The sequence below is a fragment of the Physeter macrocephalus genome, chromosome 1 (assembly GCF_002837175.3).
Source record: "Physeter macrocephalus isolate SW-GA chromosome 1, ASM283717v5, whole genome shotgun sequence".
Taxonomy (NCBI): Eukaryota; Metazoa; Chordata; class Mammalia; order Artiodactyla; family Physeteridae; genus Physeter; species Physeter macrocephalus.
Genome location: NC_041214.2, coordinates 113,351,439 through 113,367,919, shown reverse-complemented (window position 1 = coordinate 113,367,919; position 16,481 = coordinate 113,351,439). Strand labels below are relative to the sequence as shown.

The 16,481-nt window shown below is 39.5% G+C and overlaps 2 protein-coding genes across 8 annotated transcripts in view; one reads left to right on the top strand and one right to left on the bottom strand.

The window, feature by feature from the left end:
• The first annotated feature begins 2,006 nt into the window (after nt 1-2,006).
• The window catches only part of CMSS1 (cms1 ribosomal small subunit homolog), a 380,724-nt gene continuing 366,249 nt past the window's right edge, over nt 2,007-16,481 (top strand). Inside the window, exons 1-2 of one of the 5 annotated variants that reach the window (XM_055085911.1) lie at nt 12,665-12,750; nt 13,868-15,956. In XM_055085911.1, coding sequence (XP_054941886.1) covers nt 15,809-15,956 — 148 coding nt within the window. In that variant the 5' untranslated portion in view covers nt 12,665-12,750; nt 13,868-15,808. Of the gene's footprint in view, nt 2,377-12,664; nt 12,751-13,867; nt 15,957-16,481 lie in introns of those variants that run through there. The other 4 variants (XM_055085917.1, XM_007129006.3, XM_028494072.2 and 1 more) reach the window with 4 other exon arrangements.
• The window catches only part of FILIP1L (filamin A interacting protein 1 like), a 304,847-nt gene continuing 301,109 nt past the window's right edge, over nt 12,744-16,481 (bottom strand). For all 3 annotated transcript variants that reach the window (XM_055085903.1, XM_028494011.2, XM_007129011.3), the window contains one exon: nt 12,744-12,960. In XM_055085903.1, coding sequence (XP_054941878.1) covers nt 12,781-12,960 — 180 coding nt within the window. In that variant the 3' untranslated portion in view covers nt 12,744-12,780. The remainder of the gene's footprint in view (nt 12,961-16,481) is intronic.

Sequence of the window (16,481 nt, the reverse complement as noted above, 5' to 3'; positions counted from 1 at the left end):
GATCCCACATGCCGTGAAGCGGCCATGGCTCACGGGCCTAGCCGCTCTGCCGCATGTGGGATCTTCCCGGACTGGGGCACGAACTCGTGTCCCCTGCATCGGCAGGAGGACTCTCAACCACTGTGCCACCAGGGAAGCCCTGTTTCCACATTTTTGCTATTATTAACAGTGCTGCTGTGAATATTCTTTTATAATTTTCTGATACACATATGCAAGAGTTTCCCAAATGTATATAGTTAGGAGTGGAAATTGCTGGAACATAAGGTGTGTTATGTTGACCTTTACAAGATTTTGCCATATTGCTTTTCTAAGTGGTTATACCAATTTACACTCACAGCAATAATGTTTAAGAGTCCCACTGACACACATATTCTCCAGAATTTGGTACTGCCAGACTTCTTAATTTTGTCAATTTACTGAATGAAAAACAGTATCTCATTGTAGTCTTTTTTGTATTTCTCAGATTAATAATGAGACAAAACATCTTTTCATATGCTTATTGGTCATGGCACTTCCTCCTCCACATTGGTATTTCTTTTCTTTTTTTTTTTTTTTTTTTTGCGGTACGCGGGCATCTCACTGTTGTGGCCTCTCCTGTTGGCGGAGCACAGGCTCCGGACGCGCAGGCTCAGCGGCCATGGCTCACGGGCCCAGCCGCTCCACGGCATGTGGGATCCTCCCAGACCGGGGCACGAACCCGTGTCCCCTGCATCGGCAGGCGGACTCTCAACCACTGTGCCACCAGGGAAGCCCCACATTGGTATTGCTTATCTAACTTTTCAGTCAACCACCATAATTTCTGCCATCTACATTTCCTCATGAAAGACACATTACTTTCGATGATTACAGATTATTTTACATTTGGCATATTTATATAGCTAATATCTTCCCTTTTAGGGCGTTTAGGACATACTGATAAAGTCTAATCAGTAATGCATTTATAAGCCACCTATAAGTTGGGTGGGTTTTGGATAATTTTCACATTTGGCTAATCCTATCCTCATCAGATTAAGAGTCCCCGTTGTTTCTGAGAATGTACCCTCGTCATTAGTTTAGACCATCCTTACAAGTTGTAGCTCCTCTACTTGAGCTGGTGAAATCTGGAAGGCGGGATCGTATCCTACTCATCTTTAAACCAGTATTCCAATTACAGTGACAGGCACATCACGTGTATTTAATGCATTTTCGTATGATTTTCACCTCATGACTCTCCTGAAAAGTATCGTCCACACTTAGTTTACAGCTGGCCCCAGCCCTCGGCGCCCAGCGGGTTTTCCCTGCCCATCTCTGCCACTTGTGGGAGTGAGACAAGCACCGTAGGTCTCTTACCTATACTTGGGCAGCAACGGGCTCCCTTCTTCTTCCCTTGTTTCACAAAACCGGGTGGGCGGGGGGGGGGAGGCGCAGTCGAAGAGAGTGCGGGAAGTCGACTATAAACTCTCCGTACTTCTCGGGTCTGTCCGTTGGCAAGCCCTTCTGGACCAGTCAACATTTGCTTTCCTCATATCGTATAAAAAGAGCAGTACCCTCATCTACAAGAAACGTCCAAAATTCATGGTCAAGACTTGTGCACGTTTTTTTTTGTTTGTTTGCTTTTTTCCGGTATGCGGGCCTCTCACTGCTGTGGCCTCTCCCGTTGCGGAGCACAGGCTCCAGACGCGCAGGCTCAGCGGCCATGGCTCACGGGCCCAGCCGCTCTGCGGCATGTGGGATCTTCCCGGACCGGGGCACGAACCCGTGTCCCCTGCATCGGCAGGCGGACTCTCAACCACTGCGCCACCAAGGAAGCCCTGTGCACATTTTTTTTAAAGGGCAAATTGTCAAAACACACCGACGCCCAATCACTAACACACAGGCGAAAACACACCCACGTGCGATGGTCTTCTCCCGCGACTCAAGGCCTTTGAAACTGAACAGAGGAAAACTGTCTTAGCATTCCGTCTCCCACTTTCGACAATATCTATTCGGCAAAAATAAAACCTAAACAAAAAGTTTTAAAGGCAACACTTAAAAAAATGATACACTCTTTCTGCTTACGTGTCTTCCTTTCTTTCGGCTTTTGTGGGGGTTTACTTTAAGTCTCCAGACTGATCCTGCCCATCCGCACTGGTGTAGAAACTGCGAACAGGTGGACGCAGCTGCCGGGAAGGCGGGGCGGAGGCCATGACGTCATCGCCGCGGGGCGGAGGCGACAGTGTCTGAGGAGAGGCTGAGCGTGCTGCGACGCCGGCATCCCGGCTCTGAAGCAGCGCGAGTCCCGGCCAGCGCCCGCTCCTCCCTGGTGGTCTGGCCACGTCGAGTCCCGCGTGGAGATGGCAGACGATCTTGGAGACGAGTGGTGGGAGACCCAGCCGGCAGGAGCATCCAGCAGCCCAGGTACCCACTCTGCCCGCGCTCCTGCGGGGCCTCCCCCACCCCCCAGCCTTCCGTGAGCCTCAGCCCGGGCCGGCGCTGCCTCTGGCGGTCGCCGCGCTCTGCCCCGCAGTGGTGCACACCGCCGTGGGGTGCACGCGAGCGTCGCGGAGCAAGTGAAACAAGAGATATACTAACACGTGAAACAGACAAGTGTGACAGTAACTCATACCTGCCCTCTAGTCAGAAAGGACCCTTTTCCAAGCTGTTTTTTGTTTGTCCTTATTTTTTAACTGATAAGACAGTTTTCGCGGAGACAGGGAGTTTGGGCTTAGCGGTTAAGGGTTAACTCCTGGGTTAGGTTCAGACTGCTTCTGTTCAAATCGCGACTCCAGCCTTTTAATACTGTTTAGCCTCCTTTTCCTCACTGTAAAATAATCGTAATAATGCCAATTTCATAAGATTGTCGTGAAGATAATACAAATGATGCACTTTAGCATAGTGCTTGGTATATAATATGTGAGCAGTAAATAAAAGCTTTAGTTTTTCTTGCTATCGTTAGCAGCAGCAGCATTCATATCATCATCATATCGTTTGGACTTTTAGAGCCTGAAGGAGACTTGGAGATCCGCTTGGACTCACCCATTTGACAGATGAGGAACATGAAACCTAAAGATATCAAATAACATGACAAGTTCACATAGCTAGTTGGTGTCAGAAACGAGAGGAGAATTCAGTTAACACAGTTCAGACAATGTTTATTATGGTACGTGTACCTGCTGTCAATGCAGTGAGTATTTTATCCTTGAGTAGATAGTGTTAAATAACTCCTCACCACAGGCTGGCCTTGAACTTTTCAAGTCTCATGGCTTAATATACAATTGGTTTTTTAAAATCATTCTTCAGAGTCTGCCTCTCTTCTTTCTAGATTCTAAGATTTTTTTACGGTAAAACCAAAGCCTGATTCATGTCTGTAGAGTCCACAGGACCCTGCACATGATTGACAGTTGATACATATTTACTGCAATCATTAATATTGAAATGTGAGTTGAGAAATAGCCATTGAAAACAACGAACATTGTTTCAATGCTCTGCTACAACATTGTTTCCAGAAGGGCAGGCTTCAGATACAACAGAGCAGATGGCATTTTTCAAAAGGTTGCCAGTATAATACTTCATTGATTAAACTTCCTGACTCTTTTGAGGCTTTGTTTTTAGCAAATGTATGCTTGTGCTTGAAGGCACAAATACCTTTTTTTGCAGGCTGTGGTATATTTCACGTTTCCTTTAATAGGCCCTGCCTCCATAACTGAGGTGTTAAAAAACGATATTTTATGGTATGATTCAAGGATAAACGCCAATTAAGAAACAGTCAAAATTTTTTGGAGTGGTGAAGGGGATCTTAATTCTTGGTTCTGTCCTGTTTCTTGCCGTCACCAGCTATGTGTCTCTCAAGTTAGTCACCCTTTGGAAACAAAGAAATGAACATGTATTGAGTACTATGTGCCAGATGTTTTCATAAATATGAATTCATTTAATCTTCATAACATTCTTAAAGGGTAAGCGTTTTAATTTAATCTTCATAACATGCCTAAAAGGTAAGCGTGACCTTCATATTTAAATGAGAAGCAGAAAAGTTAATTGTTCTTAGGAACACACAGCAAGGGAGAGATCTGGGAAGACGTTAGTCAAGAGCACCTGACTTTCAAAGTCACACTTTTCCCACTATTACTGTGTGTCTTCTCTGGTCCTCAGTGTCATAGTCTGTGAAGTGAGGGGTCCTTAGAGATCATCTTTTTAAGGGTTTTACCAACCAAGAGTTTTAAACATTGAATCTAGTTAGAACTGTAAAGTGCTACAGCCTCTTTCATCTAAGTTGCCAGGATTCCCATCAAGATATGTTGGAGTCCCTAGGATCACCCCACTTCTTAGGTTCCTTCTAGCTGTAACATTGAGCTTTGAAAATTGCTAACATTAAATTTATCAAGGGCCTTTGCTTTGTTAACTGCTTTGAAGATAGGTGAGTGTATAAGCTTCCTTGAGATCTGCTTGATTGATTATTTACCAGTGATTTTTTTAAATAATCTAAATAATGTTTCTAATTCAGAAGAAATCACAGCTGCACCAATTCAGGTTTTCTGATCCTACCTATATTAATAGAGAAAGATCAGCCTAAAATATGTGAATTATATATTATTTTGAAAGTCAGAGGAGAAATAGTGCCTTAAGTCAGAGAAAGGAAAGATAGTTGTAGTAATGCCTTTACTCCTGTCGTGTGTTACGCTACTTGCCTATAAAAGTAAACATCTTTCCTTATCACCTGTTTGCAGTTCGTGCTTATGGTGGCGAGGTGATGGAGCATTTAGTCATTTATTCAGCAGTCTACATCTAGCTACAACAAAGGCTTTAACATCTGTGGTTATGAATGAATTCTTGTGCACGTTTTCTAAGAGCAAACTGTACAAACACACGGATGCCCAAACACGGACACACACTGTGTATGATATTTATCCAGCTATCTGTCTATTGTCAAGGAATTGAACTATGTTTTTGCGGTTTTCATGACTTCTTAGATGAGGTATGTAACTCAGAGACCCTTAATAAAGCTCTCGATCTACATATGACCCTTTTTGCATACATCTATGGCTTTTCAAAACCTGTCGTTTTTCTACAGGCATTCCTTATTTTATTGTGCTTCGCAGATACTGCATTTTTTTTAAACAATAGAAGGTTTGTTGTGACCCTGCATTGGTTAGCATTTTTTAGCAATAAATTATTTTTTAAGTAAGGTATGTACTCTTTTTATAGGTAATGCTATTGCACAATTAATAGAGTACAGTACAGTGAAACATAACTTTTGTATGCACTGGGAAACCAAAAAATTAATGACTTGCTTTATTGTGATACTCACTTTATTGTGTCTGGAACCAAACCTAAGTATCTCCGAGGTATGCCTGTATTAGAATCCTGCATTGTACTGGAGCCCAACATGGTACCTGGCACTTAGTTGGTGTTTGGTAGATATTAACTGAATGAGTGAATGCATTTTACAGGACTTTTGGTGATAGTATACACAGGTAGATACATAATTTCTCATCCAGTCTAGACACTTTTGAGAGCGGAAGGCCGTGCTCTTAGAATTTTGCTGGGGCAGTCCACTTGAGATGTCTGGTCACCCTGTTGGTGTCATCATTGGTGGTGATTGGAGTCATGGCCCAGGGTAAGACAACTGAAAATTGCCTCTGCTGAGGTGTGTACAGCACAGTATGCCTCAGGCAACAGAGCCTAGGAATCATCTAATGATATCTAATATTTCGTTTCACTTCATTTCACTTATTTCCTTATTCCCTGCCTACCTTAAGAAATTATTTGATAATAATATATAATACTGCATGTATGGTAGTAAACAATACATGCAGTAGAATCATAATTGCAAAACATTAGTGCCAATGCACCAGGTGCAATGTCTGAGATTTCATGTAGTTGACCAAACTGGGCACTTTCTCAGTGTGAAGCTGAATGTTTATTTACGTCATGGTTTTCATGACTTATGGAGCAGAGCCGAGAGTTTCTGCTCTTGGAAGTGGTCAGTTGGTCATTCACTTACTAAAGAGATCACCAATTGTTTTCCCTTTTTATTCCAGTAATATGCCTATTAAATTACCAAATCAAGTGTCCAGTAGGCAGCTGGGTATACGAGTCTGGAGCTCCAGGGTTGGAGCTGGAGATAACGAATTTAGGAATTACCGGCACATATATAACTTACTTTTTTAATATATAAATTTATTTATTTTATTTATTTATTTTTGGCTGCGTTGGGTCTTCGTTGCTGCACATGGGCTTTCTCTAGTTGCGGTGAGTAGGGGCTACTCTTCATTGCGGTGCGCAGGCTTCTCATTGTGGTGGCTTCTCTTGCTGCGGAGCACGGGCTCCAGGCGCGCGGGCTTCAGTAGTTGTGGCTTGCGGGCTTTAGAGCGCGGGCTCTAGAGCACGGGCTCTAGAGCACGGGCTCAGTAGTTGCGACGCACGGGCTTAGTTGCTCCGCGGCATGTGGGATCTTCCCGTGTACCCTGCATTGGCAGGCGGATTCTTAAACACTGTGCCACCAGGGAAGTCCCTATAGCTTACTTTTAAAGAGGATGTTTTTAGCAATCTGCAAAACTCTTCGCCTCCACTTCTTTTGAGGAGGGTTTTTCATATGCTCCCCTAGCTTATTCTGAATCTTTGATGCCATCTCTTACCAAGCATCTAACTAGAAAACTGAAGTGTGAAGACACTTCTGTGTGCAGTGCCTGGAAATTGCAGGTAACAATACTAATTTGCATTTGTTAAGTGGTCACTCTGTGCCAGATACTTTTTTGATTGCTTTACATGTACTGGTTCATTTAATCTTTATAAGTATACCATGATGTAGGTACAGTTATCTCTATTTTTTAGATGAGTAAATTGAGGCACTAAGTAGTTTAGTGATTTGCCCAGTGTTATTCAGTTGGTAAGTAGAGAGGCTGAGATTCATAGACAGGCAGTCAGAAACCAGTCTGTGTACTTAAATTTCTCAAAGTTAATTATTCTAATTATCAATGATAAGAATCTCACCTCTAAAATAATAATCCTTTGTCAGTTTAAAGAGGCTCATAGTTTATAAACCTTTTGTTTAGATACATCATTGTTATCAAATTGTCTATTAACTCTTAGTCTCCCAAAGTGTACTCTTCTAAAGAACGCTGATTACTCTGAGATACAAATAAGCAGGTTGTACCATTGGACTTTGAGAACAATCTCTTCCCAGGAACTCATACTTGGTCCTAGAGCTCAAGGCTCACATACCTAGCTGTCTTCTTGATGTCTATACTTATTTGATGAGAATGTCAAATGTAAATGAGGCCCAACTCCTGAATTTTTCCCCAAATCTCCTTTTTCTCCAGACTTCCCTATCTCAGTAAATTAAATCACCAACTGCTCAATTTCACAAAGGCCTAGGCATATTCTGATTTATTCATTTATTTACTTCCTTCACCCTTTATATCTGATCTATCAAGTCTTGTCTCTGCCTCCAAAACATATCCTGAATCGTTTTTCCTTTTTTTTTTTCTTGTTTGTTTGTTTGTTTGTTTACGCCATCAGAGTACATGCTGCCATCCTCACTTGCCTAAACCTCTGCGGTAAACTTCTAACAGGGCTCCCAATTTCCATCTTGTCCCTCTGTGCTTCAGTCAGCAGACAAATTGATCGATCAGATCACATTCCTGCTTAAACCTGTCACTGGCTTCCCTCCAACACACAGAATAAAACCTAGATTGCTTACCATGGTTGGTATCTGCTGGAACTTACTGACTACCCTCTAGTTTATGCTGTCCCAGCCACACCAGCCTTCACTGGGTGCCTCAACAGGCCAAGCTCATTCTGTCTTAGCCCTTTGCAATAGCTGTTCCTTTTCCTTTCTGGGCTGTCCTTCTGAATTTTGAATGGTTGGCCTTTTCTTGACATTAAGACCTAAGTTCAAACACACCTAAATTCCTGTTCAGCAAGTGTAGAGTAGCTGTCTACTTACATTATCATGTTGCAGTAATTCTCATCAGAGCACTTATCAACAACTATTATTTTCCTTATTAAATTATTACAGTCTCCCCACACTAGTATGTAAGCACCATGTGAGCAGAGATTTGTTTATCTTGTTCTTTGCTGTATCCTCAGGGCCTATAGTAGTATCTGGGTACTTAGAAGGCACTCATTAAGGATTTGTTCATTAAGTAATTAATTGTTAATATTTCACAGCCACATCTTGGAGACTTTAACATAGGACTTCTGCGTCTAAAGAAACTTGGTCCACTGGAAGAGTTGTCAAAATCCTGCTTAGGCTTTTGACGGACTTGGCAGATGTTGCTTTTCTCTTTCTAAAAATACATTAGAAGTCTGTGTTTTATAACTGTGTCTGTTATCATTTTATTCTAACCATATTTGGGTTTAGTTTTTAAATTATGTTTTGAAATTATATATTTGAAAGGACAGCAGACTTTTGCTTTGTAAATGAGCTGATAATTCCTACTGGTGACAGCTTTTGTCACCTAGAATCAGTGTGATTGTTCATTTTGTTTGAGATTGCTGATGTAAGCATTGTAAATATTTTTGTTGTAATATCATTTTATCCTTAAAAATCACATCGCTTTATCTATGCTGAATTCCTTCTGGAAACGGTGAAGTTGGGGAACACCTTGGATTTTTAAAACCTGAATAACTTAAGTTTTGGGGGTTTTTTTTTCCTTTTTTCACACCAGAGTTTCCTTTTCTCACATCTGTAGGCAGCCATGAATAGTAGATGTTGTAAAGCATTGCCTCTACATATAAAATTCAGACTTGGAATATTTACAGTAGATGTTGATAACATACAACAGAGGATCAACTTCAGAGCATGTTGTTTTCAGAATCATTTATTGAACTCTCATGCTTGGCTCTCTTTTAGACACTGTATGGAGTTAGAGGGAAAAACATAATCTGTTTATGGGATTTATACATTGATGTGGTTCAATCAAAATGCAAATGATATTCTTTTAAGACAGATGCTTAAGGGCAAAAAACAGGGGTAGGATAAATTTTAAAAGGTGAAGGGAAGGAAAGAGGAGAGGGATAGGTGCAACATTTTTGTTCTGTACTTGAAGACTGTGTAACAAAGACCAAGTTTTACTTTATACAATTTCTATAATTCTTGAAAATGATTAAACAAGTGGTTCTTGACAACAATTATGAACGTTTAAAGGTACAAATTTACACATCTTTCTCTAAATAACATGTACAGTAGCTCTGCTGTCTTAGAAAATACCAGGAATTTGGAAGGCCTAGAAATAGTTCCATTTCCCCCTCAGATTCAGCATTAACACATTACATTATTTTGTGGCACAAATCCTTTCTCATCTGATGTTCTTTAGTTGAACACTTTAGGGCTTTCATAGAACTGTACATTTTACTAAATATATCACAAACAGCTTGAAATATAGTTTCCCCATTTTCATCAGCTTTCATAGAATTCTTAATTGCATTCTTAAATTGCTAGCATTGCTTTTAAAAATTAGTTGATTAAGCTCTTCTTAAGCTCTTGAACTCCTTGTTAGTCTAGTTCACACTAGACCAGAGGTCAGGAAACTTTTTTTGTAAAAGGCCAGGTAGTAAATATTTTAGGCTTTGTTGACCAGTGTCACAGCTACTCAACTCTGCTATTGTAGCATAAGAAATGATCAGATAATAAATATGTAAATGAATGTGGCTGTGTTCCAATAGAACTTTATCTATAGACAATGGAATTTGAATTTCATGTAATTTTCACATCTCACAAAATATTCTTCTTTTGATTTTTTTTTTCTATTTAAAGATGTAAAAACTATTCTTAACTTTCAGGACATACAAAAAGACAGTGGGCTGAATTTGGCCTGGGGGGTCTTTACATTTATAGACCCCTGCCCCAGACTCAGTGTCAGACCCCAAGAGTTATGTCACATGTCCTCAAAAGCAGGAATTTGAAACGCGTCCCAGAGAGAATTACTCCATTACATCAGTTACTCCATTACTCAGTCCAGAATTATCAGTTATGTGTGAGATCAGTCACTTTCCTGTTACAATCAGATACTTTATTCTAAAAAGTTGCAAGGAGATTAGTTCAGAAATCATTGAAGCTAAATAAATGAACAGCTGAGGAAAGACTCCAGGATACAAAATCATACAAAAATTAAAATTTTTGTTACAATTTGAATGCATTTTGTTCACTTGGATTTTTATCTGCTTCCTTTTAAAAATTTAACTTAATAAAATCACTATAGAATTATTAGGATAGCTTCTTTTATTTTTATCTTTGGAGGAATCACATTTCTGCAGAAACAGGATTATGCTCAGGAGGCAGAATTCTTTATATTTTGGTTGTGTTATAGGTCAAACACCATTTTGTTGAACTTATCCCAGGTCTAAGTTGTTTATGCATTTTTATTGCACTACATATTGCTTTAAAATCAGTATAGTTTTTGTTAGGATAGATTCTGTTATTTTAAAGACTTTTGTCTTAATGGGATTAGAACTGTGTTACCATTTAAAGATAGGTTTCTGCTGCTTGCCATAGAAGTATAGCTATTTTCCTATCTTTTTTTAGTTATTTGTACAATATCTTGTCTTTCTTATCTTGCTTGCTCTTGAACTTATGCCAGCTTGGCATGAAAATGTACTTTAGGAAGTCTCTTAACATAGCAGAAAACAGTTTTGAAATCTCTAACATAAAATATATTTTGTGTTCATCTTCAAGGTAAAACATTCCCAGGGTATTGAGTCTTTCTAGGAGTACTGTTGGTGCTTGTTTTTCCTGTTTTGTTTCATGGTTTTCTTCAGTCTATTTGGGTTCCACCCTAGGAGGTTCAGTGTTTTTTCTTTGTATTAGCATAATTATCAGTGTTGAATGTTACCCAGCATATCTGCTTTTCCTGACCCTATCATATACCATTTCGATCTCTTAGCACCTTTTCTCACTTATGTCTTGACTGAATGGCCCTTCTCTCCCTCATTCACTCACTCTCTGTTCGCTGAATATTACCTGCTAATGTCAGGCATATCCCTAAGCCCCCTACGCTTTCCCACTGCACCATCCACCCATTACTGCCCTGCACTTCCTTCTGAACTGTCTCTCTTGTATTATTTTCATGTCAGAGGGTCGTCATCTTTTTTTGTAGTCCACTCCTTCCATTCTCTTACTGCTTTCATTTAATTTAGACTTTTCCACTTCCGGTTTTTAATTCACCCAACCTCCTCACCTTCTCCCTATGCCATTTGCCTGCTGACTACTGCACATCATCCCTCTCTTTGGCTTGTATACTCAATGCTACCCAGGCTTCCAGCTCCTTCTCCTCCTCCTTGAAATTGAGGTGGGTCCCAGGGACATTTGTGTAGTGACATCAATGCATTGAATTGGGCTTGGCTGGATGACTGTGAAGAACGGCAGTTCCTTTGCTCCTGCTCTGCTGACTCCATCCCAGGACAACCAGCTAAAGCACTGTCCTTAACCAGCAGGATTTCTTCCAGGATCATGCATCCAGTTCTTAGTGCCGAATCACAGAAAACCTTGAGTCGTGCTCTTCGTAGAATGTATTTATTTTTTCTGACTGAAGCTTTGTGAGATATAACTGTCTCCCATGTCAAAAATGCCTTATTTGTCTTAAAATATCATTGTGTTACTCTATCCACACTAAATTACAGACACATGTTTCCCTTGATTCAGTGATTTTTTAGTGTGAAGAAAAGAACTACTTTTAGTTTACTGCCAGGGAACTGAGCCCCGCCTTGGAGATGACTGGTTGAATTCAGTTTTCGTAGTTGACGTACTCATGGATGATGAGACCTGGGAGGGACCTGAAGAATTATTCAGCTTTTCTGTTTTACATACTAGAAACTCAGGGCTTAGACTAATGAATGCCAAGCTCAGTGTCAAGTGAGTGAAAAACTGGAATTGGAATTTGAGTCTCCTGATCCCAAGCTTTTTTTTGAACCAACTGAGTTTTCAATAGTGTTGATTCAGATGTGATTAAATAATGTCCTTTGAGATGATAAATTGTCTTTTTTTTTAAACATCCAAGACAGCGATTCATATCTCCCTAAAAGATCTTAGCATTAGTGACCTTTGACTCTCAGATGTCCTAATTACTGTAGAAAGCAGCAATACCAATCTAAAATGGTTTGCTTTACAAGCCTAGCAATGAGATTCCATGGCCTGTATATACAGGAGGGGCAACTTACTAGGGAAAGTGGGACAGAAGACTAAGTGCCAGCAGCCAAGTGTGCACACTACACCAGCAGTTATCAGGTAGGCCACACAAAGGACATGTTCAGCTGTTACTCATTTTTGTTGTTCCTTTCTTCCTGGTAACTAAGAAGTACCACTTGTTTTTTTCCTCCTGGTCATAAAGAAGTCATATTTTTAGAACTTAAAGTATGATTTTAATTTTCCTGCCATTTTGATGGAAATAATCTGACTTTCTTGAAGCAGATTAGGAATCCTGGATACCACATCTTCTTGGCAAAGTTCTGTGGAATGAATTACTTCTGGGTTCACTAGAAAACTTTTGAACTGTTCTAATGAATTCAGTCCTATTCCAAGCTAATGATAGTCCAACTTTGGGTTGGATTACAAGTAGGATGAGGAGTTGGGAGGATTTGGGGTGTGTGTCTGGGCCTGTGATTGTGTGTATATGCATATACATATATAGTTAAAGTAATTGCAGATGTCCTGCTCTTTCAGGATGATATTCACCAGGTCCAGCAACCTGTGAATGAACCATCTGTCTGTTTGCTGTTTCACCATTTCCTGGAGAGACGGCCCTTCATCTTTGTCCTTCCATACTAGTAACTCCAGCTTTCCAGACATTTCTGTAGGTGAATATCCAGGCAGTACATTTGCATGACTTACCTTTTCCCTCCCATGTGGAGGAAAGTATTAGAGGTGACAGTCCTTATGATGTGTAGCTTCCCACAGCCAGTCTTATCCATAGGCCCTGGGAGAGCTTTAGGGGAAAGCTTAGCAATGCCTGTAGATTTTGGTTTAGGGATCCGTGTTGGGATTCTCTGCTTGCATACCTCCTTGATCTTGAATTAAACAGAAAAACAGAAGGTGGTTAATGGTACAGTTGGTGGAGAAACAGACATGTTCAGGACATAGAGTCAGCTTGGAGATTTTGGCTTCTTTGAAAACACTAGGTTCTAGGGACACATCAGACTGTCAGGTTGAAGAAAGGAAATTCAGTTAAACAATTCTGCCAACATGAGTTAAGTGTGTGCTTTGTGCAAGGCCCTCAAGCGTAGATGATGTTAGATACAAAGATAAATAGGTTATGTTTCTTGCTTTTTGGCAATCATAGCGTAGTGGGAGATAAACAAGAGAAGTGTCCCAAATTCATCTCAAAGGGTAATGAGATTGCCAGAGAAAGGTTAATTTCAAATGAGGGATCTAAGAGAGCTTCACTGAGAAAGTAACATTTGTCTTGGGCCTCCAAAGACTATTAGGATTTTTAACAACAGGAATGGGAGAGCATTCCAGAGTAAAGGAATACTTTTGGCAATGTCCCTGGGTCAGGAAGTTGGATGCAGTTGAGAAATGGAATGACTTTAAATTAGGTTGTATTTGAGAAGCAGAATGGGAATGTAGACTGGGGCTAGTGAAAATTGTACCTGATTCTATAGACAGTGTGTGTGTAGTAGGGGGATAGTAAGGACTTAGGTTGGGGGGAGGCACATTGTGGAGGTAGAATTGTATATAATATTTGTCCACAGTTAGTCTATGAAGGTTGAGAGAGGAATCACAGATAGGTTGAATGATCTGGACTGGGAAAGTGGGTTGTAGAGTGTGAAAAAGACTTGATTTAGTTCATATTTGCTTAGAAATATACTCTTATTTTCATTTATTTAGGAAAAATATTCTTGGATAAGAATACTTGTTGGTAAAGAGATGGAAAAAGGTCTCAGCTAACTATAGTTCTCCCATTATAATCCACAGATGATGATGATGATGATTTCCCCCCTCTTTTGTTGGATCGTCCTTTCCTGCTGTGAGCTCAAAAATAGAAATCTTTTAAAAATGCATTGTAGTTTTCATCATAGATTCTAATACTGTTCTTGTGGAAACACTTCTTATATTGTTTTTCATTCTATAGAAATTTGTTTCCACATTTTTATTGTACTGATAAAGTACAGTAAGCCCCTTGGTCTCTTTATGTAAACATTCACTTATTTTAAATGCCCCCCTAACTATTATAGCAATCATATTTAGATTTTCAAATAAACACTACACAGAATTAGCTAAAAAATATGAGTCCTTCAATAAAGAATAAACTATATGGGGAATATGCTTTCTTTTGGTACAGTCTTCTCTAGGCACTAGGAGCGTTTTAGGCTTTAGTGTTCTTACTGACATTTTTTTTTAAATTTAATCCTAAACATAGCAAATGAGATACTGATACTCTGATATTATTCTCCTGCCAGGAAATAATCAGAGTTTTAGGCAAGGCTGTTTGTTTTAGCATTATTTATAACAATGAAAAATGGACACAGTTTAAGGCTCTAACAGTCAGGATAGAGTAAATGAATTACACTATAATCACATGAAAATATCATGCTGTCTTTAAACAATTATGCTTTTGAAGATATAGGAGAGTATTTATTCAGAAATGTTAAAAGCAGGATTTAAAACTATATACATACTTTAGCTATGTATATTTGAAGAGAAAATATACCAGTGCTATCAGTGGTTAACTCTGGGTAGTGGAGTAATAGTGCTTTTTATTTTTCTTATATCTTCTATATTCTCCACATTTTCTAAAATAAGTATACAATTAAAAAAAAGCAACACTAAGTTATATTAAGGCATAAAAAAGGAAGGAAATACTTCACAGATCAGGACATTTCTATGAACATCTGCGTATTGTGCAAACCATGAATAAGTAGCAGCTGCACTTGAAATCATTATTCAAGTCAGCTGATCTTGTAACCACAGCATTAATAATAGCCTTTACAAGATAGGTTTCAGTGATATCCTTTAACTTTGTCAGGATTTAGACTGGTTGTCCTATTTAGTGTACAAAAACCTATGATGGGATCCTACTTAAATTGTAGATTCCTGGGCCTTACCTCTAGAAACTGTAATTCATTTGTCTATGAATGCACCCAGGAATCCACATTTTTAATAAACTCTCAGGGTGATTTATCTGATGCAGGTGGCAGCCTGACATACTTTGATAAACACTGCCATAGTTGAAGCTCATTTAGATGTAAGCTTTAAGGTCTTTTCTAACCTGGAACTCTGACCTGCCTGGGTGTGGGAGGTTCAACAGTGTAGAAAGCCAGGGTTTCATGGCCCAGTGGTCCTAGATGCTCATCAGAACCACCTGTGGGGCTTTTAAAACACTGCGATGCCCAAATCCCATCTTAGAATCTACTGACTCAGATTGTCTAGGAATGTGGTATGAGCACCACAGGTTATTCAGAACTGAAATCTGTCCAGTAAACTAATTGATATGGAACACAATATTGATGGGGCTTGTTTCTTATAAGCTATACTGATATGTATTGGTGAAGACAATATGGCTTGGAATGGTGGTCATTGGTAGGGTCAGCTGCCTGAAAGTTATTGGGCTCCCATTGTTTCTACCCCATTGATGGCTGCAAGTTAATTTTGGTTTTCTTGATAACTTTTGATGTCACTACATAGTTTTTACCTCTAGATGGCAGCAAAGGCTAGTTATATTATGAGGACAACTCTAAATGTCATTCTCAAATCTTTGAAAAAAAAATGATGCTATTTTTTTTCTTCTATGAATTTTATACTTGGACATGTTTCAGTAAATGAGGTATAAAGCTTTAACATGTGTCATCTCTTGGATCAATTTTTAGAACAGTATGTCAAATAGCTCCAAGAAAGTTTTATCCAAATTTGGAGTGCATGTTGCAAGAGAAATCCGTGCATATGCGTCTTTTAGGACCACACAGTGAATGTTCTACTCAAGAGTTGGAGGCTCCTGGGTTTCATCAGAAAGCAGATGTCTTGGAGGAGATTAAGCATGTTGGAAAGCTCATTCATAGAAGAAAAGGTTTTGGGGGTGTTTTTGTTTTTGTTTTTGTTTTTAATGTTTAACTCAGTTCAACATGGAGATTGGGATTTGGAATGGATTACAGGTCTGAAAGATGCTGAGTTTATTGAGGCAGAGGCCTTGCTTTTATTTAGGGAACAATAGAGAGAAAAGGAGTAGTCATTAAATTTTTTAGATGTTGGCTTGTTTGGTCTATAGGTTCTTAAAAGAAGCGGAGCTATCTATGCGACTCTGTGGTTATAGCAAGTCATTAGATGTCAGTGAGCCTTAGTGACCAAAAGAATTATAGAGAGGTGAAAATGTTTTATTCGAAATCTTAATTCTATAACCCAGTTTATAATTGATCCTTGCGCTCCTTCACATTATCATGGAGGGCAAACATCAGAACAAAATCAGCATTTATGAGGAAGCTGTCAGATCCCAGTTATACAGTTGGAGTCAGGATGTTTCCTTTTCTCTAAATGAAATTAATTTTGTAAGTGCTTTGAACTTTTTGGAGATGTATTGGCAACATATTGTGTAAGA